The sequence below is a fragment of the Dipodomys merriami genome, unplaced genomic scaffold, assembly GCF_024711535.1.
Source record: "Dipodomys merriami isolate MVZ:Mamm:240054 unplaced genomic scaffold, mDipMer1.0.p SCAF_39, whole genome shotgun sequence".
NCBI classification, from domain to species: Eukaryota; Metazoa; Chordata; class Mammalia; order Rodentia; family Heteromyidae; genus Dipodomys; species Dipodomys merriami.
Window position 1 is genome coordinate 13,315,839 of NW_027205492.1, and position 25,532 is coordinate 13,341,370.

The following is a 25,532-nucleotide window of genomic DNA, read 5'->3' on the forward strand; positions in this document are numbered from 1 at the left end:
TTTTGAAAAATCTTAATTTTTTTTCAATCCTAGGGACTGAACCCAGGGCCCCATGCATGCTAGGCAAGTGCTCTGCGGCTTTAGACACACAACCTTTGTGGGGTTTTTTGAGATAGAGTATTACTAACTTTGCCTGGGCAGGCTTTGAACTTGTGACCTTCCAGCCTCTATGTCCTGAGTAGCTGGAACTACAGACATGGCCTGCTTTGCCCAGCTCATCCCCCTTTTACCATATATTGCCACCAATGGTCCAAAGCATTATCGAACAGCATGATTTTCCTGATCTGTATTGCCTCCTATATAAATATATAAATTCCCTTATGATGCTGGGCCTATTTTTGGACTCTGATTGTCTCATTGAGATCTGCCAGATCTTGGAACTGAGCCACAGTTTCGAATCATCATCACCGTGTTGTTTTAGGAACAGAAGTTAGCTCCCTTGCCATCATAACTTGTTCCTTTTTGATTCTCCTTTACTGGTACTAGAGCTTGAACTCAGGACCTTGCACTCTTACGTGGTTTTTTTGTTCAAGGCTGGTTCTCTACCACTTGAACCACACATCCACTTCTGTCTTTTGTGCTGGTTAATTAAGCTAAGAGTCTCATAGACTTCTCTGACAGTCTGGCTTCGAACTGGAGTCCTCAGATCTTAGCCCCCTGAGTAGCTCGGAGTCCAGGCATGAGCCACCAGCATCTGGTTCTTTCTTCTTTTTTTTCTGTCTTTTCCTGCTGCTTCCTGTATTGTTTTGTTTTGTATTTTCATATACATTTTGGCTTATTTACTGCAAGGCTTTTCAGTCCCTGAGAATGTTAGTGGGACCTCAGTCACACAGGAATAACTCAGTGTTGAGGTTGGATGGCCCCGCTGCTACTCTGCTCCTCAGGGGAAGGAGCTGTGTTCTTATTTTCCTGTTTGCACCCCACCAGGCCACCACGAAGCTCTGGCCACATCTTGGTTTCAATGACCAGAGTCAGAAGTTTGCTGTCTTTGAGAGATTGTCTCCTAGGCTTGTGGGAAAGCCTCAGCTCCAGTCTGGGAAGGAAGTGAGCAGAGCTGTGTCCAGTCTGAGGGGCCAGGGCTCTGCAGGTGCCTGGCTCCTGGGCCGGCACAGCTCTGAGGAGAGGGCGATGATCTCCAAGGTTGCCGGGCTCAGCTGGGGAGTCCTGGTTGGTGCTGTCTGTCCCTTAGCATCCTTGACTTATAAATAGCATCAGGCCAGTTGCCTGATGACGAGCTGGACTGTCACTGGACAGAGGACATCCGTATGGGTCCGCGTGACCTCAGAGAGAGAGGAAGGGGAGGATGAAGGCTGTTGCCTCTAACGGTGGTAGCTGATGGCGAGGCACCATCCTCAGCCATCCGGGAATTAAGTCTTTGGTAGTCAAATAGCCCCGGTGTCTTCCCCATCTGAAAGGTGAGGAAACAGCCCGAGCCAAGGGAGCATGCAGCCTGTCCAGAACGCAGGACCAGCCGTGCCTCCTATCTCTGTCCTGCCCTTTAGAGCCTGAGACAGTTTACTAATCCCCAAGCCTGTATCTTCCCCTGCCCAGTGGGACATGGTATCTAGTTCTCAACCTGTGGGTATTACATGAAGAATGCGTACAGAACCTTGAGAGGTAGCCTGGCACACAGTAGATGCTCAATAAAGGGACTCATTGATGTTTACCAGCTCGCTTAATGTCTGTGAGCCCTCCTTTTCTTATTTGTACAGGAAGGCATTTATACAGGCGCGACTCCTGTGCGTTTGGTTCTAGGGTTTGGGGGTTGTGTTCCCGTCTTTGGTGGGGACCTTGGGTGGGTGTCTCAGCCTCTGTAGCACAGCGCCTCCCCTCACAGAGCAGACCTGGGGTTTTGTGAGGATCCAGCGAGGGGTGTGCTCAACCCCACACCCATTATGGAGTGCTCCCTCTATGCACGATGATGCTCCTCTGTTCATGGTGGTGCTCCCCCTAGGCATAGGTGCTCCTCATGCGCCAGGTCACCCTGAGCTCCCCTTGGCTCATGGGGAGCAGGCTTGGCACGCAGGGCACGGAGGCTTTAGACCAGGCCCTAGTGCCCATCGCCGGTGGGCTGCCCTGGGTCATCCCTGGAGATGCTGCTACAGCTCTGACAGGCCGAGGGCCCAGGGCGCAGGGCAGGCCCGGGGGGCGCCCAGGGCGCCAGCAGCCCACATCAGAGTGGGATGTGCTGTGGCTTGTCTGCCAGATGTGGCTGAGAGTGGTATTAGGCTGGACCTCCTCACACGCGGGAGGACTTGCAGTGTGGGTTGGCGCACACCTTGCTCTCTCCTGCTCACTGCCCCGCAGCCCGCACCACCGCCTCCCACCCCACTTCATCACAGTATTTTTGTCCTAGGCAGGCAGATGCTGTGGAAAGCTCTGTAATTGAACCATTCGTGCTATTTAATTAACCTCATGCGATTCTGCACACTTTTCTAGTTGGCAGCACATTTCAGGGTGACTCTGTTTACTGCTACTCAGGTTTTATGTAGAAACTGAGCACTGGTGGCTCACACCTGTAATCCTCGCTGTTCCGGAGGCTGAGATCTGAGGATAGAGGCTCCAAGCCAGCCCTAGGCGGACAAACCCAAGAGACTCTCATCTCCAGTTAATCAGTCAGAAGCTGGAAGTGGAGGTATGGCTCAAGCAGTAGAGCGCCAGCCTTGAGTGAAAAAGCCACACAAGAGCTCAAAAGCCCTGGGCGTGGGGAGAGAATAGTTTAGTCATGCAGATTCCTCTTGGACTTGAGGAGGGTTCATTGAACGCATCTCTGTAAGCTCCGACCATGGAGCTTTCCAGGCGATGCGCCGACTGCATGCAGCTCACCCCAGCTGTAGGTGAAATGCCGCACCCACCCAGGCTCCAGTGCACAAAGAGCGGAGGTCAAGGCAGCTCTGGTGTGTGCAACTACCCTGGCTGACCATAACTGACAGCCGGGGCCCAGATGCTGCCCCTGAGACGGACCGCAGCGTCTCTGGGCTCCACGCGGTAGACAGCCAGTGTCTGCAGCTCTGTTGGTCTCTGGAAGCGAGTGCCATGCAGCCAGGGCCCTGGAGCTCTTTTCTAGATGGGCTTAGAGGGGCTCATGCTCCCCAGAGTCCACCACGGCTCATGCCTCTTTCCTCCCCAGCATGGTTAGGATGCTCCTCACACTCGGCTGGCGCTGCTGTGAAGGCTGAGGAGGTACTTTGGGAATACTAAGATGCTGGCTTCCCTGGAGGCTGGGGCCTGGCCAGGCCTCCGGGGCAGCTGCACCCAGGGAATCCGAGGCAACGGCCTTTGAGGAGAGCCTGGCCGGTGCTGCACTTGTGTTTGACAGCACCCAGGTCTGCTTTGGGAGATAGCAAAGGCCGGTGTTCTTCCTTTGGGTTGGTTGAGGTTTGTCTCCTCAGGTGTGGAGACATCTGAAAATAGTCTAGAGATAAACAGCGAAGCCTGCGTCTTCTCTGGGAGCGAGGGAGCGAGGGAGGCTGAGAAAGAGCCAAGAACGATGTGCTGGCACCTCTAGTTCTCCGTGAGACCAAAGGTAACAAGTTCCACCCTACTTAACTCCCCACTGGTCCCAAAGCTGAGGCTCGGGGTGAAGTCACCCCAAGGCTGGGCCAGGAGCCCCTCAGCCTCTCCTAGAGCTTGTCAGTAGAATTACATGGGTACGCGTGTCCCCTGGGGACTTGGTGTCTGCCTTCGGCAGCTCACATGATGCAGACACACGCGGACAGTCCTTCCCGGGAGTTGAATCCACACGCTCGTGGTCACACGGTCATTCCACCGACATGGGGAAGGCATTGGCTTTTCACGGAGGCTCAGCCTGTGTCTTCATCCCTGGGAGCAGGAGACCCACTCTGGACCGACTCCTAACCCTGAACCTCGATGCCCTCAGCCTCAGGCAGCGGCCACTGCTGTAGGGGTCACCACGAGGTCCGTCACACATTCGTGACACCCCGGGGACGTCTGCTGAGAGTGGAAGGGGGTTAGAAAGAAGAAGGCAGAAGGAACGCGCACATTTTCATCTAAGGGACTGACGGGCATTCTGGAATTTGAAAACAGGAAGGTTTGTCAAAATTATCAGGAGATAGGCCTTCTGCCTCCCAGGCCTCCAGGGAAACCCACAGATGTGGGCACTGTCACGCCCCTGTCTATTTCCAGGAAGGTGGAAGTGGTCAGGGAGGCAGGGCTCATGTTCCTTACCATTTCAGCATGGGCTGTAACCATGAAAAGCAGGGAGGAGGAAAGTCCTGAATGGCCACTAGCCAAGGGTTGGAATTATGTTCTCAAATTAGTGTATTTCTTTCACCCCTGAACTCCGCAATAATTAAAAGCATTGAGGTAGCTGGAAATGTGGCTTAGCACATGATTGCAAGCCCTAGGTTCTGAGTTCAAACCTCAGTACTTCCAAAAAGAAAAAAGCAGTGAAGTTAATTTCTATCAAAAAGACACAATGTAGTGATGTACATTTGTAAACCTAGTCTCCCCTACAAAATATTAGCACACATAAATGTGTCAGTGCAGAGAGAATGGGGAGAAGGTAACAAGGAGAAAGGGACAGCGTCCCAGCGGCAGCCAGCCAGGGTGCACAAGGCTCTCTCCATCAGTCGAGGAAGACACATGCTAAAGATTCCTATTTCAAAGTCGTATGAACTCACATGTATAAGCAATTGTCTTTCTTTGAGGGGAAGTGTTCTGCAGATGCTTCCTGGGTACAGATCCAAGGAACTGTCTGTGGTAGTAGGTTCTGACTAGAGGCACTGATCCAGCCTCAGCTCCGTGAGTCTGACCACTTGTCATTCGAATCCTTAAGCCCTGCTCCACCCAAACCACTGCTGCTGGAAAGAAATGTGCTGCGCTGGGAGCATATTCACAAATGCCCCTTCCGTCAGATGCCTCAGCCTTTTACTGATCCCTAAACCCCAAGCCTAGATGAGTCCAAACATCCTGGATGAGCTACAAAACATCAGAAAAAGAATGCTAGAGTTTTAAGGGGGACAGCGTGCTGCCTTTAAAAAAAATAGGCTTAGAGGTTTCTGAGGACAGAGGCACCTTTCAATCTATGCTGATGAAGGTCAGATGGCCAACCTCATTGGCCATTGTCTGTGTCTTACTCAGAGCCCCGAGGTTGGGGATGGGGCTTTGGAGGGCACACAAAAGCTGCTTCAGCTTCAAAGTCTTGAGCTGGGCCAAGGCAGTGCCAAGAAGCTGTAGGACAAGCATTGATTGGGGCCAAAAGTCAGTTCTTGGTGGAGATGCTGAGCCCTGAGGTCATTGGGAAAGACCTGACATCCCTTTGAATGTCCTCAGAGAAGGCACCCACTCTTGCTCACTCTAGTCTCCCATGCGTTGTGATTCTTATGTTTGACCTAGTAAGGGATTCTTTTCTTCTCCCTGCATTTATCCTAAAATTATTTCATGCATTCATGATGGCGGCACACAGATAGGTCCATGTGGCTCTCTTGAGTCATCATCCTCACCTCCGTTACACAGGGAGGAGTTAGCACAGTACACTTGTACTCAGGTTGACCAGTTGTCCTTCTGTGGAGCATGATTCTTCTTGGTGTTCTTAGAGGTTTGTTTGGTTTGTCCGTCCCTTGTGCACACAGGTCTATGTGTTCCACACTAGTGATAGCAACCCACATACACCATTTTGGACCCATTCTGACTTTCTAATATTTCTTCTAGATCATTCCATATCAGCCCAGGCTCTCCCTGCTCCTTCTGTCTCCCCTGGTGTTCAGTGGGGACATGGGATGTGCTGTGGAATGTTCTCCAGCACCGATGGGTGGATAATGGAGGTCACTAAGGCATTCGTCTGTATCCTCAGTCCTGCCTGCAGTCACATTGTGTCTGCATGCGCATCTTTGTTTTCAGAATCCACTTCATTTCTAACACACTGTGAGGATTTCCACTGTCCGCACAATGGCATTTCCATTTTAGTGTGTGGTTCTAAAAAAAACTGACCTGCAGCGATATTGTACCAACTTGTGGCCACACTCACTAAGTCACTGAAAAATTCTAAAAGATGTGTTTGCAAGAGCAGTGTTTGATGACACAGTCATTTTAGTTTGAATTCAAACTATATTTGTAGCTGACATGACAGGGTATCTTGCTTCTGGTTTAGAATAACGCAGTGGCAGGTGGCTGGGAGTAGACAGGATGGGTATGGAAAGAGATGGTCGCATATCAAGAGCTAGAAAGTCCTTTATTTTCCTGAGCTTTGCACTTTTTGCAGGCACCTGAACTTCCTTCTTTCTTTTTTTAACTAACTGGTATTTTCAAACCAGATGTGAAACAGCTTCACCATCGGACTCACACTATAGTGAAATGAGTGTAACCCATGAGTGGTCCTGAGATCGAGGGACATGTCCAGGCTGGCGCGGACCGGATACCCAGCAGGGCCGTCTCCCTCCTCAGCCTCCCTGCCAGCTCGGGAGTCAGTGTTTTCACTCCTGCTTCACAGATGAGAACACGTGCTCGGAGAGATGAAGCAGGAGCAGAAGGAGAGAGCCAGACATCAACACCGCGGCACACTGCTCTGCCTGGCTGTCCCTTTGCCTGGTGCCACCCACCAGGGCCACCGGTCTGCCAGGGACACTCGTAAGTTAGCTGCTAGACAGGTTCCAGTACCTCGGGAGAGATGAGAGTAGAAATGCGTGCATTAGACAAGCATGCCAGCAATTCACTTGAAATCAAGATCTTTTTTTAAGGGCAGTTTTTGTGGAAGTCAAGTGTTTGTGGAAGTCAAGTGTTTCTGTACCGCCCCCTTTGCGGCCCCTCCTCCCCCCCAGCTTCTCCCATCTCACTGTCTTGCATTGGTGTAGCCTCGTCTCTGTACAAGGCTACTGAAGTCTTCAGTCTGCATTAACGTTCACCATTGGTGGTATCTGTTCTATGGGCTTTGGCTAAGGTGTAATTTCCTATGTCACTATGACAGGGCTGCCGAGAGCAGGTTCACTGCTCAAAGGATTCCCTCATGCTCCCCCACCTGCTCATCTCCCTCCCCCATGCTCCCCCTACCTGCTCATCCCCCTCCCCCATGCTCCCCCTACCTGCTCATCTCCCTCCCCCATGCTCCCCCTATCTGCTCATCCCCCTCCCCCATGCTCCCCCTACCTGCTCATCCCTCCTCTCTCATGCTCCCCCACCTGCTCATCCCCCTCCCCCATGCTCCCCCACCTGCTCATCCCCCTCCCCCATGCTCCCTCTACCTGCTCATCCCCCCTCCCCCATGCTCCCTCTACCTGCTCATCCCCCTCCCCCATGCTCCCCCTACCTGCTCATCCCCCCTCCCCCATGCTCCCCCTACCTGCTCATCCTTCCTCCTCCATGCTCCCCCTACCTGCTCATCCCCCCCCTCCCCTGGCCCTAAGCAGCCACTCCCCTTCTAGCTTGTCTTTTTCAGCAGATCCTTAGTTTGACTCATGCAGAATGCAGACTTTTACACAATGATAGGCCTTTTAAATTTCTCCACACGCCCCTGCCCCCACCCGTGGCTCCTTAGTGTATCCCTGCTCATGGCTGAGCAGTCTGCCATGTCTAGAGCTATCCCAGTTGACGTATTCATTTGCCTATGGGAGGACATCTTGTTTTTTTCCACTTCTGGGGATTTTTCCACTTCTGGGGAATGCGGTCTTCATCTGTTTCTACAGTGTCTGTCTCTGGCCTTGGTCATGCCCTCTGACCCCATTACTTCTAGATGTTGGAAGGTACTTGTGTGGATTTTTCTGTCTTGCCTTTTCCTGGGGGCTGCTGAGCACTGTAACTGTTAGTGAGTCAACAGGTCCTGACACTTACTAATATGGTTTCCATTTTCTCAACCATGCTGAGCATGATGGACCTTTTTTGGTGTGGTGAATGAGCCTCCATTAGGGATGGTCTGAAGGCATTTTTATGAGGACATTTAGTCACCAGGATCACTTGCTCCTGAGTCATGCATTTATGTTAAGTCAGCGTCTTTTGAAAGGTCGTGTAGACTTCACATAGAGTCGGTGCATCATGGTCTTACCATCTTCCTTCTTGCCCATTCTTACTTTCCCCAGAAGGAAGGATTTTGCCTGGAAGCAGGCTCGGAGGGTGCACAGCCAGGCTTCTGGCATGGCTCTGCAGACACTGGGCGGGGTCTTTGTACCTGTGGGTGGGAGGGGACGCTGCGTCCTCTGTGGACCAAAGTCTCATTCCAATTATGCAAATTAGATGTCTATAGAGTGGGAATATTTTTAGATAAGGGCATGAAGGAAGATCATGTTTACCCACGGTTGCTCTAAACCTTGTGGGATGTTTCCTTTCCCAGCGGGTGTGTGCATGTGAAGACAGTGTCACAGTGTCACACAGGAGACTGCTTTGTCTTATCCATTGCCCTGGAGGAAATGCTCAAAGTCCATTTCCAAAATGAATGGGAGTTAAGTATATATGCATCATATAGTCAAAGAAAAAAATTGGTGCTTTCTCCCTTTAATGGTATATCCTTTTTCATTCCACACCAATAATTTCCCATTTTTAAAAAGTTCTTTAAAATATGATTATTTTAATAGTAGCATTTTAGTTTGTTATATGAAAAGGAATGTTTGGAAGCCCCCAGCTGACTAGAACCTTTGAAGTTATCTTCATTTATTCCTCAGAAACCTTCCTTTGAGAAGATTCTAGAGTTTGTTCTCACTGTCAGTAAGCTGTGTCTCCACTAGCGCTGTGTTCCTAGCCACTTAGAGGGCTGAAACACAGAGGATCATAGTTCCAAGCCAGCTCAGGCTCAAAGTCTGGGGAACAGCATCTCCACTTAACCAGCAAAAATCTGGGCTAGAGGCATGACCCAAGTTGTAGAGCATCAGCCACGAGCCATCGACACCTGTTACTGGCAAGAAAAAAATAACTTTGGAGACATTCTTATTGTACTGACCCAGTGAAGTCAACCCTCCCACCCCCACCCCCCCGCCGGCCCCCGTCCCTCTACCTCTCCGCCTCCCCATCTTTCGTCTACTTTACATTGTGTGTCCAGAGAAACCTTCCTGCACCTGTCTGTAGTCCTGGTGCCATGACAAGGAATGGTCCTTTTCCCTGAAGGACTGTGAGCCCTGGTAGCGGGGTCCTGACTCCCCATAATGGGGCCTGCTGGGTTGTAGTCCTCCACACAGAGTGTGTGGGACACGACTGCTGTGAGAGGCTTGGGTTGAATTGCGTGCCAGCCAGGTCTGTTTGGACGGAGTCCAGGGCCCTGGGCAGGCGTTGGGTCCCATGATGTGGACTGGTGCATCAGCAGGAATCTGCTCATCTGTGCCTGATTCCACCTCGTCATCCAGGTTGGCTCATCTGTGCCAGGGGCTCCTCACAAGGGCTGTGGAGACCCCAGCCTCATGGTCCATAGTCCCTTGGTCCAGACTTGGGAAAACAAACATTTTCACCAGTAGTTCCATATAAAGAGCTGATGCTCATTGACCCTGCTGAGTCACATGAGCATCCCTGGAACCAATTCCTGTGGCCAGGGAAATGAAATGCCCTGATATGATTGGTCAGGCCTGGGGGTGTGCAAGAGAATGGAGAGGAGGAGGGGGCCACTGCCCGGGATAAGCCTGCTGATTTGGTGCTGTCTCTAGGTCTAATTTTGGGAATCCTGCATGATGTTGGCCAACTCCCATGAGAGAGGCACACCCCATGTCTTTCTGTTGAGCAACTCACTACTATGGAAGGAGTTTTCCACACACCACATAATTCTGTTTACGGTTTTTAGCCATGTGTCTGCCAGATGACCCTGGGCTAAACCAGCCTGTGACACTCAAGGGCCTTCTTGGCTCACTACCTGTTATGTTTTGTTTTTGCTTTTCTCATTGGTACAAAGACAATAGGGAGTGTCTGCAAGACACCCTCCCACATGTGTGGCTGGGTAAGGTCCGTCCCCTCATTTCAGCAAGGGTGACGGGGTACTGTGGACATGTTTGCTTGCATGTGTTTGAGTGTCCACCCAAGTCCTTCACTGGGAGCCCACCTGGTCCTGATGCATGGCCCTGGGTTGGGGAATCAGTGCAGGTAGGACACGAATCTGGAGGTTGACTTGGCATTTCCTGTCCTTCCAAGTCAGTGTCTCAGTGCCTTTCTTGGTTTTGTGCAGCCATCCCTGGGCATGGGAAGTTCAGTGGTATGGTGCTGGTATCATGTCTTTCACTAGGTCCTGCCACCTGCTCCTTGGGACCCCTGATCAAGTCCCGGGCATCTCTTCATCCTCTCTTATTTCAAAGCCAGCCACAGTCATAAATTTCTGGTTTTTTTTATTTCTGTTTCCAACCCTCAAGCATTCACTTGAGATATAAAATAACATTGGGAAGCCTGAAAGGAGACCTTGGGTGAAGAAAGCAAGGTTGGCCCTTTTCTTACTGCATAGGATTTAAATTCTCACTGTAAATCACAGTAGACGTGAGGAGAAAAAAAATCCCTTCTAGGCTCATCTGAGCATTCTGAGTGTGTTCTGCCTTGGGCTCCTATTTACATTCGTGACAGTAGGCAGAGGCCAAGAGAAGCTTCAATAATATGAATTTGCTTTTCTATTTATAGTTTAACACTTAAATAGATTCCTGGACATACTTGGTGCTTTTGCTTTTTTTTTTTTTCTGGAAGGTATTACCTTGCACAGAGGAGTCGTTCCACAGACTTTACTATCCTTAAACCATTTGTAAACATTTTACCAATACACAACACATAAAAATGCAAAACCCTGAATACAACACCACAGTCTGGTGTTACCACCTCACAAGTGACAACACCACAGCTTAGTTGTACTTGGATTTGAGGCTTAGATGATTGAAATTAGTCAATGTCAATACTTTGCTTCCACCTGCTTTTTTTGTTCATCGTTACGGTTTTGAACTTGGTCTGTGTTGGTATATAGAGAGCTATTAAATTCATTCTTTTCTGGATTCCATTGCATGAACACTGCTCATTTTTCCAGTGTACAGTTCATAAGATTTTTGTTGTTTCCAGAAGTTGGCTGTTATAAATAATGCCACTAGGAACCTTGTTGCTTTTCCTTTTCGTTTTTTGGCTTGTTTTTTTATTTTTTCTTCCTTTTTGGTGATGAATTTTTGAGTCCTATGGCTACATGAGATATAGTCAGTTTTCCAAACAGTAGTGCTAGTGTTCTCCAGCTGCTCTGTTGCCTCTGCCCCCTTCCCCTGCAGTGTCAGTCCCAGCTATTTTTTAAAAGTCTTGTCCATTGAGGTTCTGCGCGTGGAGGTGCTGAACTGTGGGCCCGTCGGGAACTCCTTGAGAACAAATGAGGTCGGACTCCTTTGGATGCTCTCATTGGTTATTGTAGCATCCTCTTTATAGAGCGGCCGCTCGGTTGTTTTAGAACGCTAACATATTACATGCTAGGAACTGAAAATACGTATTCCAGATCTGGAGTTCCTCTTATGACATTTAAGTTCACTTAGTGATGCCTTTCCAGGAAAAGAAACATTTAATCTGGGTCTAGGTCAATTTGTTAGTGGTCATGTTTTTCATTTTATATCTGATGTAAGAAATGTTTGCTTGCCCTCAAATCAGGAAGATTTTCTGTCTTGTCTTGAAGTTAAGAACCGGCATTGGTATGGATTTTGTGTGTAGTTTGAAGGAGGGATCAAAGCCCAGCCTTTCCGGGTGGTTATCCTACTGATGTCACACCAGAAGTTGGAAGGACTGTGCCTTCCTCATTCCATGGCTTTCTAGGCTCTGTCCTGTTTGTTGATGTATCTCGTGGGTTCATCAATGGACCCCATATTCCATTGCCAGGGTCCATCTGTGCACCCATAGTACATCACCATAGTCGCTGTAGATGTGTCTTGTCTGGCAGTGTCAATCTGACCACTTTATTCTTTTTCCTTTAAGATCATCTTGGCCATTTTTGGCACTAGGCACTTCTATACATAAAATTCTATATAAGGTAAATTTACACATGCACCTGTTACAATTCTGATCGGAATTGCATTGATCCTATAGGTCAGTTTGGGAACAAATGAAATCTTTCCAAATATTCAAACCTTTGATCTCTGCACATTGTATACCCTATTTTTCATTTTGGCTAGTTTCCTCTTCTTTTATAATAAAGGTTTGTAAATGTCTATCCCTGAGTCCTGTGCTTCATAATGTCAAAGTGTGTACTCTTTCAGTCCTGAAGGCAAACACAAGTCCCTCTCTTCCTTCCCAGGGTTCTGGAAGGCCATTAATAGATCAGAACTCATGTGTGTATTAGGATAAACTCACAACTCTCCCCATGAGTCTGGTGTGGTGCTCTAAGTCTAAGTGGAATGAATGAATGAGTGAATGAATGAAGTTCATTATGCTCAGAAAAGAAGGAAAGCTCAAGTAGAGTCATCAAGGAAGATTATTCCAGTAAGTTATCTTGTTCCTACAGTCATTTTATTTCCATCACAAACAGTCCACAGAGACAGTTATTTCTTGTTTTCATGAAAAATTAAAAGGACCCCTGAGAGTTTATTCAGTGTATCTTGGTGGGGGAGGGCAGGATTAACGATCTTAATAATGAAAAGCAATGAGCACTGGATAGCTTTTAAAAATTGCAACTTTGAGACAATTGCAGATGGATGAGCAGCAGTTAGATGAATAATAGGAAGACTCTGAAAATGTCCCCTTCACCTGGTACCCTCCAATGCTGAACTGGAGACAGTTACCAAACAGCAGGACATTGGTGTTAGGTTTTTAAAAAGAGGTAGCCCAGTAAGAACAGCACCACGCATGTGGTATTCAGGTAAGGGGTAGGTTTATTCATCATTCTGGCTGGCACCAGGCCATGTTGGCCCTCCACTTGGCGGGGAAAGGCCTGGGAAAGAGAGCTGGGAAAGAGCTAGAAAAGAAAGCATCTGGGCCTGGGCTAGACCTTATCTAGGGTATGGGCGGAGAAAGGTGTGGCCACATCGAATTGAGATGTCACCTCAGCAGATGCAGATGTGACCTCTTCCAGGTGTGCCAGTTGCCTAGGTAACGCAGGTACTGGGCGGAGACCTTGCTGGGAGGAGGGTGGAGTCTGCTCGCCATCCAGGATCGGACCTTACAATTGGTGCTGATAAAATCCCCTGAACTGATACGGTTGGCGAACTTCTTTTTCTTTTTCTTTTTTTTTTTTTGATAACAGGGGTTTCAACTCCTGGCTTCATACTTGCTCTGCAGGTACTCTTCCGCTGGGCTGTGCCTCCAGCTCTTGTCTTCAAGATAGGTTCTTCCTTTCTTTCTTGGAGACAGTCTGGGCTGTCATCCATATATTTCTGGCTTCCATCCTATCTGAGATGGCAGGCAGGTGCCACCACACCCAGCTTTATCCACTGATAGGAAGTTACCCACCCCAGGCTGGTCCCCGTGCCCTGCTCAGGCTGCGGGGTGGATGTGGATGACCAGGCGTGAAGATGCTTTCTCTGGTAGGTGGCTCCACGTCCTGATTGCCACAGCCACCGGTCGCATGATTTCCCCCACAGTGACTTCTCAGAAGCAGGGCCTCGGCCTCTGTCTCTTGGTTTGCTGGCCCTTCCTGGGTGGCTACAGTGGGACCAGAAGACGATCATCCCTGAGGGGTGGGTTTCAACCCCAAGGACCAGCTGGGGAGGAGCTGCGGAGGGGTCACAGTGGTGTCTCCCAGGCGGCCCTGGTTCTCTGGGGCATCCACAGGTCACAAGGCGGCGGGCTGGTCTCCAAAGAAGCAGAGAACCAATGCTCCCAGGCCATTCTCAAGGCCGCGGAAACTGTGAGTGCCCGGCCCAGGTGTGCAGGTCCAGAAAGAACGGCCTCTTTTATTTTTTCATTTATCTTTGGTCTTTTACTTTTGAAAGCAAATATTCCATTGAGAATTATAAGAGGTTTAATTGTGTGCTGTTTTATCTTGTCTGTCATGGGGCTTGAACTCAGGGCCTGGGCACTAGCCCTGGGCTCTTTTGCTCAAGACTAGGGCTCTACTTTAAGAGCCACCATGTCAGTTCTGGTTTTCTAGTCGCTCCTAGGAGATAAGAGTCTCACAGACTTTCTTACCCAGTCTGGCTTCAAACTGTGAGCCTTAGATCTCAGCCTCCTGAAAAGCTAGAATTATAGGCATGAGCTTCTAGCTCCTGCCTAATAGCTATTTTATTTAACTTTTTTTTGCTTTTAGTGATGCCCATGAAAGTGGGGGTGATTTTTGTAAGAATTTCTCTAGTGTCCTCACCCATTGAAAGGTCGCCTGAGCCACTCCTGGGCACAGGGCTGTGGCCGGCCTGCATGCACTGGGAAGCTGAGTGTCGAGATGGCAGCATCGGTAGCCCTTGGTGAGCAGTGTGTGTGCGACACCACAGCCATGTAATTCCCACAGCCACTGTTGGTAGTGGGGCCCCGCACCACGCTGGGCCTGGCACACCTGCTGGGATGATCTCTCCTCAGGGCCTCCCCAAGGGCTGGCTTGGTACAGGAGCCCACGCGGATATACCAGGCCACTTACCCTCCTGCACGAAGACAGCCACACAGCAGTCTGCATGCTCAGAGAGACTGGTGGCGGCACAGGGCCTCAGCGGGTCTGTGTTGAAGCTGTGACTCAAAGCAGGAGTGGGCCAAGGGTGGGTGCGGGGGTTTCGGAAGCTCCACTGACCCTCCTTGAGGCCCAAGAAGAGGCAGAGGAAGCCAGAGCAGGCCTGTTAGAGGGAGCAGGGAGTGATGGCCCTGAGGCTGAGCACAGGGCCAGGTCAGAGGCCGTGGGCCTGGGTGTCCTGTCTCAGGGCAGAGGAGGCCGAGCAGGACAGGGGGGTGGCTTGCATTCAACACAATCCCAGGGAGCCTTGTGGTTCTCTGGATGCAGTGGTGGATGGACGCTTCTTCCCTCCCCAGCCCCAAACCACTCCTCACTCATGACTGCCCTAATGGTCACTTGTGCTGAGAAGTTGGGGTCCACATCACCTGGGGTGCCACTGGCCACATGGACAGCTACCTGCCCAAGAGGACTGGGGTGCATTCAGGAGCTTAGAGCAGTGGGTGTTTTCATGACCACAAAGGACCAGGATGTGTTCAGGAGCACAGAGCACCAGGATGTGTTCAGGAGCATGGAGCACCAGGGTGTGCTCAGGAGTACCGACCACCAGGGTGTGTTCAGGAGCTCGGAGCACCAGGGTGTGCTCAGGAGCATGGAGCACCAGGGTGTGCTCAGGAGCATGGAGCACCAGGGTGTGCCCAGGAGCACGGAGCACCAGGGTGTGCTCAGGAGCACGGAGCACCAGGGTGTGTTCAGGAGCATGGAGCACCAGGGTGTGCTCAGGAGCATGGAGCACCAGGGTGTGCTCAGGAGCATGGAGCACCGGGGTGTGTTCAGGAGCATGGAGCACCGGGGTGTGTTCAGGAGCATGGAGCACCGGGGTGTGCTCAGGAGCATGGAGCACCGGGGTGTGCTCAGGAGCATGGAGCACCGGGGTGTGCTCAGGAGCATGGAGCACCAGGGTGTGCTTAGGAGCATGGAGCACCGGGGTGTGTTCAGGAGCAGGGTCACCGGGGTGTGTTCAGGAGCATGGAGCACCGGGGTGTGTTCAGGAGAATGGAGCACCAGGGTGTGTTCAGGAGCATGGAGCACCGGGGTGTGCTCAGGAGCATGGAGGACCAGGGTGTGCTCAGGGGCATGGAGGACTGGGGTGCGTTCAGGAGCAGGGTTCTGTCCGCTTACTTGCCTGTGCTCATTTCATCCTGTTGCAAGTGCTGGAGGCTCCACCTTAATTGCATTTATTTAATGGATGGGGAGGGAAATGATCTCTGAGGTCTGACTGGAGAGGACCCAGGAACTGAGATTTGACGATGGGTTGAGAGCAGCAGGAGAGCACTCGCTGGCCGAGCCGGGTTCTGAGGCTTGCACAGGCACCTTGAGAGCCGAGGCTTTCAACACAAGTCTGGGGTGTGCATCTGGGGTGGCAGCGGTGCACACGCGCACGGGCCCACGGCCTCTTGGTGTTTCATAGTGTTGGAGGTTTTCCCGTGGCTTGACCAGGCTGGCACTTTGCACTGCTCTGCTCTCGGTGGCTGCAGGGTGCTGTTGAGGTCTGGTGTGCACGTACAGGGACACCCTAAGCTGCACAGTCCTGTGCCTGCACCGGCCTTTCTGGAGATACTTTTCCTGTGCCCCGTGTGCCTGGAGGAAGCCCAGGCCGGGCCACCGCAGTGGGGGTGTTTGGGACGGGGTGCGTCTGCAGTGGGGGTGTTTGGAACTCTGGGGAGGGCCGCCGTGTGGGTGGTGCAGGTGAGGTGGCACACGGCTTTCCTCTGAGTGGGGGAGCTGGGTTCCGCTCTGTAGAGCCCCCTCCTCCCGGGCCACGGTCGGGTCAGCTGGGCCTCTTTCTCTCCTCACTGCTGACTTGGTTCTTGTGGCTCAGCTGCTCACTGGCTTATCGCTGTACGGTAGCGTGTGAACACAGGTGGGTGTGAGTGAGGCCAGGCAGCGTCCACTGGGGATCAGCCAGCACCTGAAGAGGCCGTCTGCAGCAGGTGGCACCTAAGTCAGAATTTAAAGGGTTCATGAGTGAGTGTTGGCCCAAGGCTGCCGGTGGAAGCAGCGCCTGCAGAGCCGGCTGGAGCCTTGCACGCGGTCCCCGAGGTCAGGGGCCGCGCCGCAGTGTGCCGTCCTTGTCAGAGGTGCAGCTGACAGAGGTCACAGTTGGGTATGACGCGCGGCTGTGTGTGTTTGTTGGCCTTTGGAAGCTGCCTGTGTCATAGTGAAGGATGACTGTGTGGCCAAGGCGTGGCCGCCTCACCACGGGGACCTAATTGTGCTGAGGGATGGATTGTCACGTGAACGGAGTGTGCCAGGCCCTCAAGGGACCTGGAATTCAGTCACAGGAAGCTGCTCTGCTCGGAGCCGCCTGCTGCCCGTGGCTGGGCGTTTCCCTATGGCGCCGGCCAACCAAGCCCAGGCTGTGCAGACTCCAGAGGAAAGGGAGTGGAACCACGGAGAACTTTCCATCTTCCTACCCCAGGAGCTTGAGGCTCTAGTCAGTTTGCAGAGACCCTGCCCCGTATTTCCTGCCCCGATCTGACTCCCGCCCTCTTCTCCAGGGGGTAGGCATGTGCTTGGTATTTTAGGAGAGATGAATGACATCAACTTGACCAAATGAGCCATTGTAGGGGGTGCGGCGTATGCCGATGGGGATGGATTTTGCTCACATTCCCTGAATATTAATTAGTTGGACACCTTTGTAATGTGCTCGCTGACCATGTGGATGTCTGCTTTGACAGGGGTGTTATGTTTACTCTCCTCTCTCCCCTATCCCTCCTACCAGCCCCTTCCAGCCACTGGTCCCTGCCCTGCCTCTGGACAGGATGTAAAGGAGGACAAACAGTACAAGGCCTCCATGCCAGGCTTCCGTGCAGGGCACCCTGTGGAAGGTCATCCGTGCCGTCACAGGAGTCCAGCTTCGCTGCTTCGAGAGCTGAGCACCCCACAGTGAGGGCTGCTCCAGTTCTGACCTGGGCTACTGCTGCCTCCTATTTCCCCCTGGTGCACTGGTCCAGCTCCGTGCTGCAGCTCAGAGCGGCTGGGAGCTTCCACCGCTGCCTGGGTGCAGTTCTTGCCCCGCCCTAGGATTGGCACTGGAGGGCAGATTTGGATGAAGGAATCAGTCCTAGCTGGGCTCAAAGCTTGCTGTGCCATCTGGATGCCACTGTGGCCTTGAAAAGCCCCACCCTCCTCTCCCCTGCCCCCAAATGGAATGAGGCCTGCTCTCCTCACCCCTTCCCTCCCCAGGACTTGCTTCTCACCTGACAGGAGATGGGGTGGGATGAAGGAAGGTGGCGTTTGATGCCTCTGCCTGTGGAGCCTTGGTCCACGTGGGAGTAGCTAGTTTCCAGGGTCTGTTCCTGCTAGATATTTGGTTCCTAGTCCCCTCCTTCTTGGAGGATGTGTCTTTGGTGTGATTGGTTAAGAAATGGTCACTCACTGTCAAGTGTCTTTCCTATTGGATGTAAGTTTCTGTCTGTCTGGACCCCTCCATCCTGGGCGAAAGTGGAAGGTCTTGCCTTCTTGCTTTTGCATCTGGTCTAAACACACATGCCTGGCTTTGAACCTGCTCCCTGGCTAGAATAAAAAAGGTGATTCATATCCCATTTTCCCCCTATCCCTAACTGCCTAACTGGGCAATTGCCCCCTCCCCCTCCATCCCAGGCAGGAGTGGTGACTTCTGTGCAGATGAGTCCTGTCTGGGTTCCTGGCTCCAAGCACCTTGGTTTTCTCTGTGATGAGTCCCAGGACAGAGAGACTGCGCAGAGCCACTGTGCTCTCTTAAGTCCCAGCACAGCACTTTGCTCCTGGACCTTGTGGATGGGTCTGGGGGACAGGGAAGGACTCGGTGAGGATGTGGGTCTTCCCTCTTCCCGTCCACATCTCAACTTCTTAGCTCTCCTGTCACTGGCATCACACACATGGAAGTGACCACACTGTTTCTTCGGTTCCCGGCTTCCGGCGAGCCCATGAGCTTCTCACAGAGACAGCATGCAAATGGTCCTCATTGCTGTCTCCAACCTAAGGCAGTCCTGGCACCCAGGAGGCCCGCCGCTGACACCTGATGCCCGGTTTGTGAATGAATGAATGGAGAGAGAAAAGGAAAATCCTTTTCCAGTACAGTCTACTACAGCCTACTACGAGCCCCCCTCAGGGCCACTGCATGGAGCCCCTGAGCTTACTCCCTCCCACACTTCCCTGCACTCAGGGAGGCAAGGGTAGTCCAGGGAGAGTGGAGCTGGCAGAGACTTAAGAGGGGAAATGTCACTAAGGTTAGGGAGACATCCCAGCTGGATGGGAGGAGGCAGAGCCCGGCTCCAGCATCTGCATCCCTGCAACCCAGACAAGCTGAGCAGACACCCAGCCACCTTCAGTGCCAGAAGCAGCAACACTGCCTCAGGCTGGACAGCCAGGTGCTCACAGTGCCTGGTCCCTGCTGTGGAAAAGGCAGAGGTATCATCAACCACAAGCCCAGGAGAGCTGGGTGTGGCCAGAGCCTGGAAGGAGGGAAGTGCCAGCATGGAGACAGGCCTTGAACCCGGCGTGAATATGGACCTGGCAGCTCAGGGAGGGCAGCCAGCAGTGTGGGTCTGGAGCAGATTTCTCTGGGTTCGGTGGGATCTGTACTGGACCCCCCTGAGCATGAGAGGGTGCTGTTTGGGCCTGTGCTTGCCCAGGGGTGGGGCCTGCGGGGTGCGGTGCCTGCAGGGGTGCTGTTCAGGGCCTCTCCATTATTTGGGTGCTGGGCGGCCTGGGATCCAGCTCCCAGATGTGAGAACTTCCTCAGGGAGGAGCCCAAGGTGGGGAAGTGTTTCATCAATGAGCTGCTAATGCCTGGAGGGGGAGGTGGTGGATCAGCTGTCCCCAGCACTTAGCACCTCTGTGCTCCTGAGCACTGCTAATGTGTTTGCAACCCCAGAACTGGAGCCTCCCACCCCCACGTGGGCATGGGAAGGAGCCACTCTGCAGCTCCAGGAAGAGCAGAGGAGGAATTCAGTGGAAGGGTCTGAGCCCCGACCTGTCCCTCCCTCCAGGGAAGGGACATGTGTGCCCCTACCCTCAGACACGCACCCCCCCAGACACGCACAGGTGTGTGTGCCCCCACCCTCAGACACGCACCCCACCCTCAGACATGCACAGCCACCCTCCACACACAGCCTGCCTAACACTCACTGGCGGCAGCCCCTGCTCCGGAAGTCCCACCGCCCTGTTGCGCACACAGATCCCCACACGCATACACCGGGTCACACGCATGCACAGGCACTCACCACACCTGCTCTGCGCTTGGGTGTTTCTCAGTGGCTCCTGCAGTATGGCAGGACATCCACCTTGACCTTTCCACTCCTGGCAGGGAGAATGTGGCCCGGCCAGCCTCCCCCCAGGCCTGGGCTTGGCCTGCGGGACTCTGGGAGCCTGGGCCTGCTGTGGTCTGTGCTCCCATGGCACCCAGGGTGGGGTGCTGTCCTGAGTGACTGTCAGGTATTTGGGATGCGTGCTCTTTGACCCGAAGACCTTCCATGGCTCGAGCGGGGACTAAGCCCTGTGACTGCTCCGTGACCCCCCAAGCGCTCTACTTCTTCCTCCAGGAAGCCTGTGGCCCTGGGTGGGACAGGGCTGACCGGCACCGGCCGCACCAGGCTGTGCTTCTACCGTCCTGCTCAGACCGCTCCTGACCTCCCCTACTGCTGCTGGCCAGCACACAGCCCTGGCTCCAGCCACCCCTGCCTTGAGTGTGCTACGCCATTCTGGGGGCCATCCTGGGGTTACACAGCGGCTACAATGCCCCTCGGAGCCCTGCCCTCGGGTGGGGAGTGAAGCAAATAGTAACACATGCATGTGCACAGGTGTCACAAGTGCATGGCAGCTGTGGGCACACGGGCAGGTGGGAGGAGAGCTGCTATGGGATGAGCAAAGACTAAGGCCCTGCTCTCGATGAACACCTCTGGTTACTGTCTACCTCCAGCAGGCCGCCGAGGCCCCAGAGAAGCGGGTGTCCAGGTGCTTCGGCCCCTTCTGTACCCCGCCCCTCGCATGATCCTGATACGTGGTTGGTCCTAATTCAGATTGGTAAGATGGTAAAATGAATGGATTCTTAAGAATAGTCTTATCAATGGTCTCAGTCCCCTGCTGTCCTCTGTGCTCTGACCCTTGTGTGTCAGAGGTCCAGGCAGTGCCCCAGCACCTGCTCGGAGGGGTGGAATGAAGAGCAGGCAGGACAAGCAGGAGGCAGCTCATTGCAACACTGAGATGATGAGCTGGTGATGATCGTGGTGGTGGTGATGGTAATAGTGGTGATGGTAGTGGTAGTGATGGTGATGGTGGTGGTGGTGATGGTAATAGTGGTGATGGTAGTGGTAGTGATGGTGATGATCGTGGTGGTGGTAATGGTAATAGTGGTGATGGTAGTGATGGTGATGATGATGGTGGTGGTGACGGTAGTGATGATGGAGGTGATGGACGCGGATGGAGGTGGGGTAGGCTTCCTCCTCCCCTTGGAACCCCTTGCAGGAACCACATCCCCACAGCGAGGCAGGTCAGAGTGAGGAGAGGCGTGGGGGAGAGGTCAGCCTTCGTTCTCCCTTTAGTCCGTGCCGGAGCGAGGCGTCGTTTCTCACTGGAGGTAGACTGGCCGCAAGCTTGCAATGCCATCCATGCGCAGGAATGGCCTGAGCATGCGCAGTCCTGGTGGGTACTGCTGTCCTGAGAAAGGGGACCCGGGGGCCGGGGGAGAGCGGAGCCGATGGGATGGAGGCCTACGGATTCCAGGCCGGCGGGGAGATCTCTGGAGGCGTCCGGGGTGGAGACGCGCATGGCCGTGCCGGGCCACGGCAACACGGGGTCAGCCATCAGATTCAGCTCTGATTTGTAATTTGTTCTGCGTCCCGTCCCTTTTGCCCTGGCTGCCAGGAGCTCCGGCCACACTCCGGAGGCGCGTGGCTAGCGCCTTGATGCTGGGGTTCTCCCGGGGCTCCCCCGAGACGCCGCCAGCAGGCCTACCCGCACACACTGCGGGACACACCCATCCGCTCCCGCGCTCACCCGGACGCCGGGCCTCCTCCATCCCATCCAGCAGCAGCGTTTCCAGGACAGCCGGCTCCGCGGGCCAGTGGACTGGCAGTTCCCAGCCCATCTGGTGTCTGTGGGCGGAGGAAGGGGGAGAGGCGCGGGACCAGGCGCCTTTGGGAAGATGGGGGGGGGGGAACTTCTGCACTGCGCATGCTCGGCATCGCCGCCTGGGCACGTGGAGTGGTGTGCACTGCGCATGCTCAGCACCGACGCCTTCTGCACTGTGCGTGCTCAGCCTTACCGCCTGGGCACTGCACATGCTCAGCATCGCTGCCTTCTGCACTGTGCGTGTTCAGCCTTGCTGCCTGGACACTGCGCATGCGCAACACTACCGCCTGGGCACATGGGGGTGGGCTGCAAATACGTGTGCTCAGCGTCGCCGCCTGTGCACGTGAGGTGGCGTGCACTGCGCATGCTCAGTACCGCCGCCTTCTGCTGCTCGTGCTCAGCCTTGCTGCCTGGGCACTGCATATACTAAGCATTGTTGCCTTCTGCACTGCGCGTGCTCAGCTTGCTGCCTGGACACTGCACATGCTCATCACTGCCGCCTGGGCACGTGGGGGTAGGGTGTAACACGCGTGCTCAGCATCGCCACCCTCTGCGCTGCGTGAGCTCAGCCTTGCCACCTGGGCACTGAGCACGCATGCTCAGCATCGTCATCTAGACACCGCGCATGCTCGGCCTCGCTCGCTGTCCGGGCATGTGGGGTGGGGTGCACTGCGCGTGCTCAGCCTCGCCGCCCGGGCACGTGTGTGTGTGGGGGGGGGGGTCACCTGTGGTTGACCTCAGCCCCTGACTTCCCGGGGTGCCCAGTGGGCACCCGTGACCTGGGTGGGGAGTCGCTGCGGGCGTTTCTGTCGTGGTGGCTGGGTCTGCAGGGCGGGCGGCAGCGGCACCCCGGCCCGCCCGGGGCTGTGTCTCGGCTGTCGGGGCCGGGGGGCCCGGCCCGCGGCATCACTGCCCCTGGGGCCTGCGGCCCGCCCCGCCCCGCCCCGCCGCCGGCCCCTTCCCTGTCCGTCCCACGGGCCTTGGTGTGCCCCGTCTGGGTGGTGAATGGAGGTGGCCCCACCCCTCGTTCTGGGAAGTCAGCACGGCCACCCGTCCACACAGTGGCTCCGGCCCCAGAGCTCGCCTGGCCTGTCTGTAAACCGGCCAGCAGTCGCCAGCTGCCGGAGGAGAGCCAGCATCCCTGCAGCTTGGCTTCCTTGTAGCTACATTTCCAGGGAGAAGGGTCCCCTGGTCCGAGGCCACGGCCTGCGTTGTGTCCCCGTCCTCTGTGGTCACCGGCCCGCACCGCCCGTCCAGGCTGGCAGTACAGGCCACGTGATTATTTTCTTGGCTCTGTCTCCTGCCTGTAGGAACAGCTCTGCTGGGCTGGTGAGAGCGAGGACCGCCCCAGCCGTCCCGGTGGACATGCAGATGGCCGTGTCCTTGCTCACGTCACGACACTGCCCCCAGCTCCCTGGGCTGTCTGTCCGCGTTGTGTCCAGCAGGGTGTGATTCGAGGCCTGGGGACAGAGCCAGTGCTTCCTTCCTCCATTCAGGGATGGGCTTGCTCACAGTGGCACTGTGACAGGCCAGCCTGCTGCAGTGGGTGGCCACAGCGGTGCCTGGCCGGGCCCGGCTGATGTCTTAAGCTGGGCCTCTACACCACAAGACAAAGGCCTCATCCTACCGGGGGCAGAAGGTGATTTCCTGGAGGAACGTGCTTATCTGAGTTAGATGGGTGAGCAGTGGGGGATGGGAGTGGAGGTGTGTGGCTCTGTGCAGCACAGCATGGACAAAGGTCCTGAGGCAGGGGAGGATTTTTTCCATCAGCAAGCACCTAGCTCAGATGCATCTGGCGACTACAGCTCTGACGACACTCTGGCTCCGGGCCATGGGGTCAGGAGGTTTGCTGGTCTCTTGACTCTGTCCCTTGGTTCTGGCTTCACAGATGAGATGGAGCAAACGCCACCAGTGCGCTCCGAGTACCTGGTCCCAGGGAGCCGAACACCCCCTGTGAGGAGGAACAGCAAGCTGGCCACGCTAGGCCGTATCTTCAAACCCTGGAAATGGAGGAAAAAGAAAAACGAGAAGCTGAAGCAGACAACATCGGGTGAGTGCCTGGGCAGGCAGCTGCTCCGGCTGGACAGTCTGGCGTCCTCAGCTTCATGCAGCCGGGCAGCCCAGCGTCCTCTCTCAGCCTCACACAGCAGGACAGGCTCTGCCCTCTGCTCACCGGCACCGGTGCTGCCCAGCCCCTCTCCATCTGGCAGGGGATGGTCAGCACCGGGCAGTGCACAGCGACACTGCCCAGACATAGAATGCACACACGCCACCGCGGCCTTGCTAACTGCAGTGCCAGAGGGCCCTGACGCTCTGGTTCAAAAATGCTATTTAGCAACAAGCACCCAGCCCACAGCTCACCATAGTCCTCACCTCAATCGTGGTGTCCAGAACAGAGCCTGGCTGGATGCTTCTAGAAGCCCCGGGGTGATTCTGAAGGGCAGGACCCTCAGTCAGGTCCTGGCATCTTCAGGCTCCTCCCAGCAGCTAAGCGCTCTGTTCGCCAGGCCCAGCACTTTCCACCAAAGGGTCTAGTCAGCCAGCCCTCATGGAGGCCTCACACCCTGCCAGTCCCAGCTCTGTGAGAAGCTGGGGTGCTCCGGGTTACCCCACTGCCTCCTCGGAATCCACTGTGGCCACGAAAGCGTGGCGGGGTGACCACGGCGAGGTCAGCTGGCTGGGAGGCACGCAGCGGGGTCTGCAGACAGGGCAGGGTGGGCAGCCACACACCTCCCCAGAGCTCGGTGCGTGCACACAGCCCTGTCGCCCTAGGGACAGGAATTAGGCTCCTGGAGGGGAGGCAGCTCACCCAGGCCGGCCAGCAGCCAGCAGGGAGCTGGCCTGGCTCACAGCCCTCGGCTCAGCGTCCCTAAGCACAGGTCCCAAGCGGCACAGCCACACATGGCCTCCTCTGCAAGCCGAAAACAATGAGCTTTCTGCTCCCAGGAATCCATCCTGGGCCTTGGGGACAAGCCTGGCACATGCCTGCCTCAGGCTGCTGCTTCTGTGGTCCTGTAGCCCCACCCTAAAGAGGCCCAGGCCCCAGGGGCTCTGAGGAAGGTGGGGATGATACCCAGCGGCTGCCTGGCCCCGTGGCTGGGCAGGGTAAGGACTGCAGACCCTCAGCATTCAGACTGGCACAGCACGGGCACCTCTGTTCTCCACCACACTGGGCCTCCACCTGGTCAGGAGTGACAGCAGTCCTTCCATCACTACTTAAAATCCTCAACCTGTTGGTCCCGGCAGGTGTCTGGGTGGGGTGGGTGGCTCCGTTCCTCGGGGGACAGCAAACCGGGCTGCACCTCTGGGTCTCTGGATGGCCCCAGGGTCAGCGCAGGGGCCGCCGTGTCCAGGGCGGCTTCCGGGATGGGGAGACCCCGCACCTCCACATCGTGGGGACCCTGCCTTCCCCTCTGCCCGTCAGGGGTCACTGGCACGGCCGGTGGGGCAGCTCTACCTCACCCAGACTCACCCAGACGTTTGTGTGCTGTGCAGCTCTGGAGAAGAAGATGGCTGGCAGACAGGGCCGGGAGGAGCTCATCAAGCAGGGGCTGATGGAGATGATGGAGCAGGGTAAGTTTCTGCCCTTTGCGGACCACGGCCTGACGCTTTGGGGATGGTGCGTGTCAGCGCCCTCGGCAGCGGCCGAACCCCTGGTCCTCACCTCTCAGAACATAATGAGCTCTGCCGCCTGCTAGCAACACTGACTTGATGGAAGCAGAAATTTGATTACAAAGAACCCTCATGAGTTGTGAACTGTTAGGTTCCTTTTGATCCCCCCCCCCCTTTAAAGATACGAAATCCTTTCTCAGCTCAGGTCGGATACAACAGGCTAGAGACGCTTGGGTGACCAAACCCCTCCTCTCTGTCCTCTCTCCTCTCTTCCCCTTCCCTCCTCTCCCCCTCCCTTTCCTCCTTCCTGTCCCCTCCTCCCATCTCCTGCTTCTTTCTCTTCTGCTGT

The 25,532-nt window shown here is 54.6% G+C and overlaps 1 protein-coding gene across 5 annotated transcripts in view; it reads left to right on the top strand.

The window, feature by feature from the left end:
• The window catches only part of Phactr3 (phosphatase and actin regulator 3), a 123,922-nt gene that overhangs the window by 50,295 nt on the left and 48,095 nt on the right, over positions 1 to 25,532 (top strand). For all 5 annotated transcript variants that reach the window (XM_069990092.1, XM_069990096.1, XM_069990095.1 and 2 more), the window contains exons 2-3: positions 23,460 to 23,621; positions 25,067 to 25,144. In XM_069990092.1, coding sequence (XP_069846193.1) covers positions 23,460 to 23,621; positions 25,067 to 25,144 — 240 coding nt within the window. The remainder of the gene's footprint in view (positions 1 to 23,459; positions 23,622 to 25,066; positions 25,145 to 25,532) is intronic.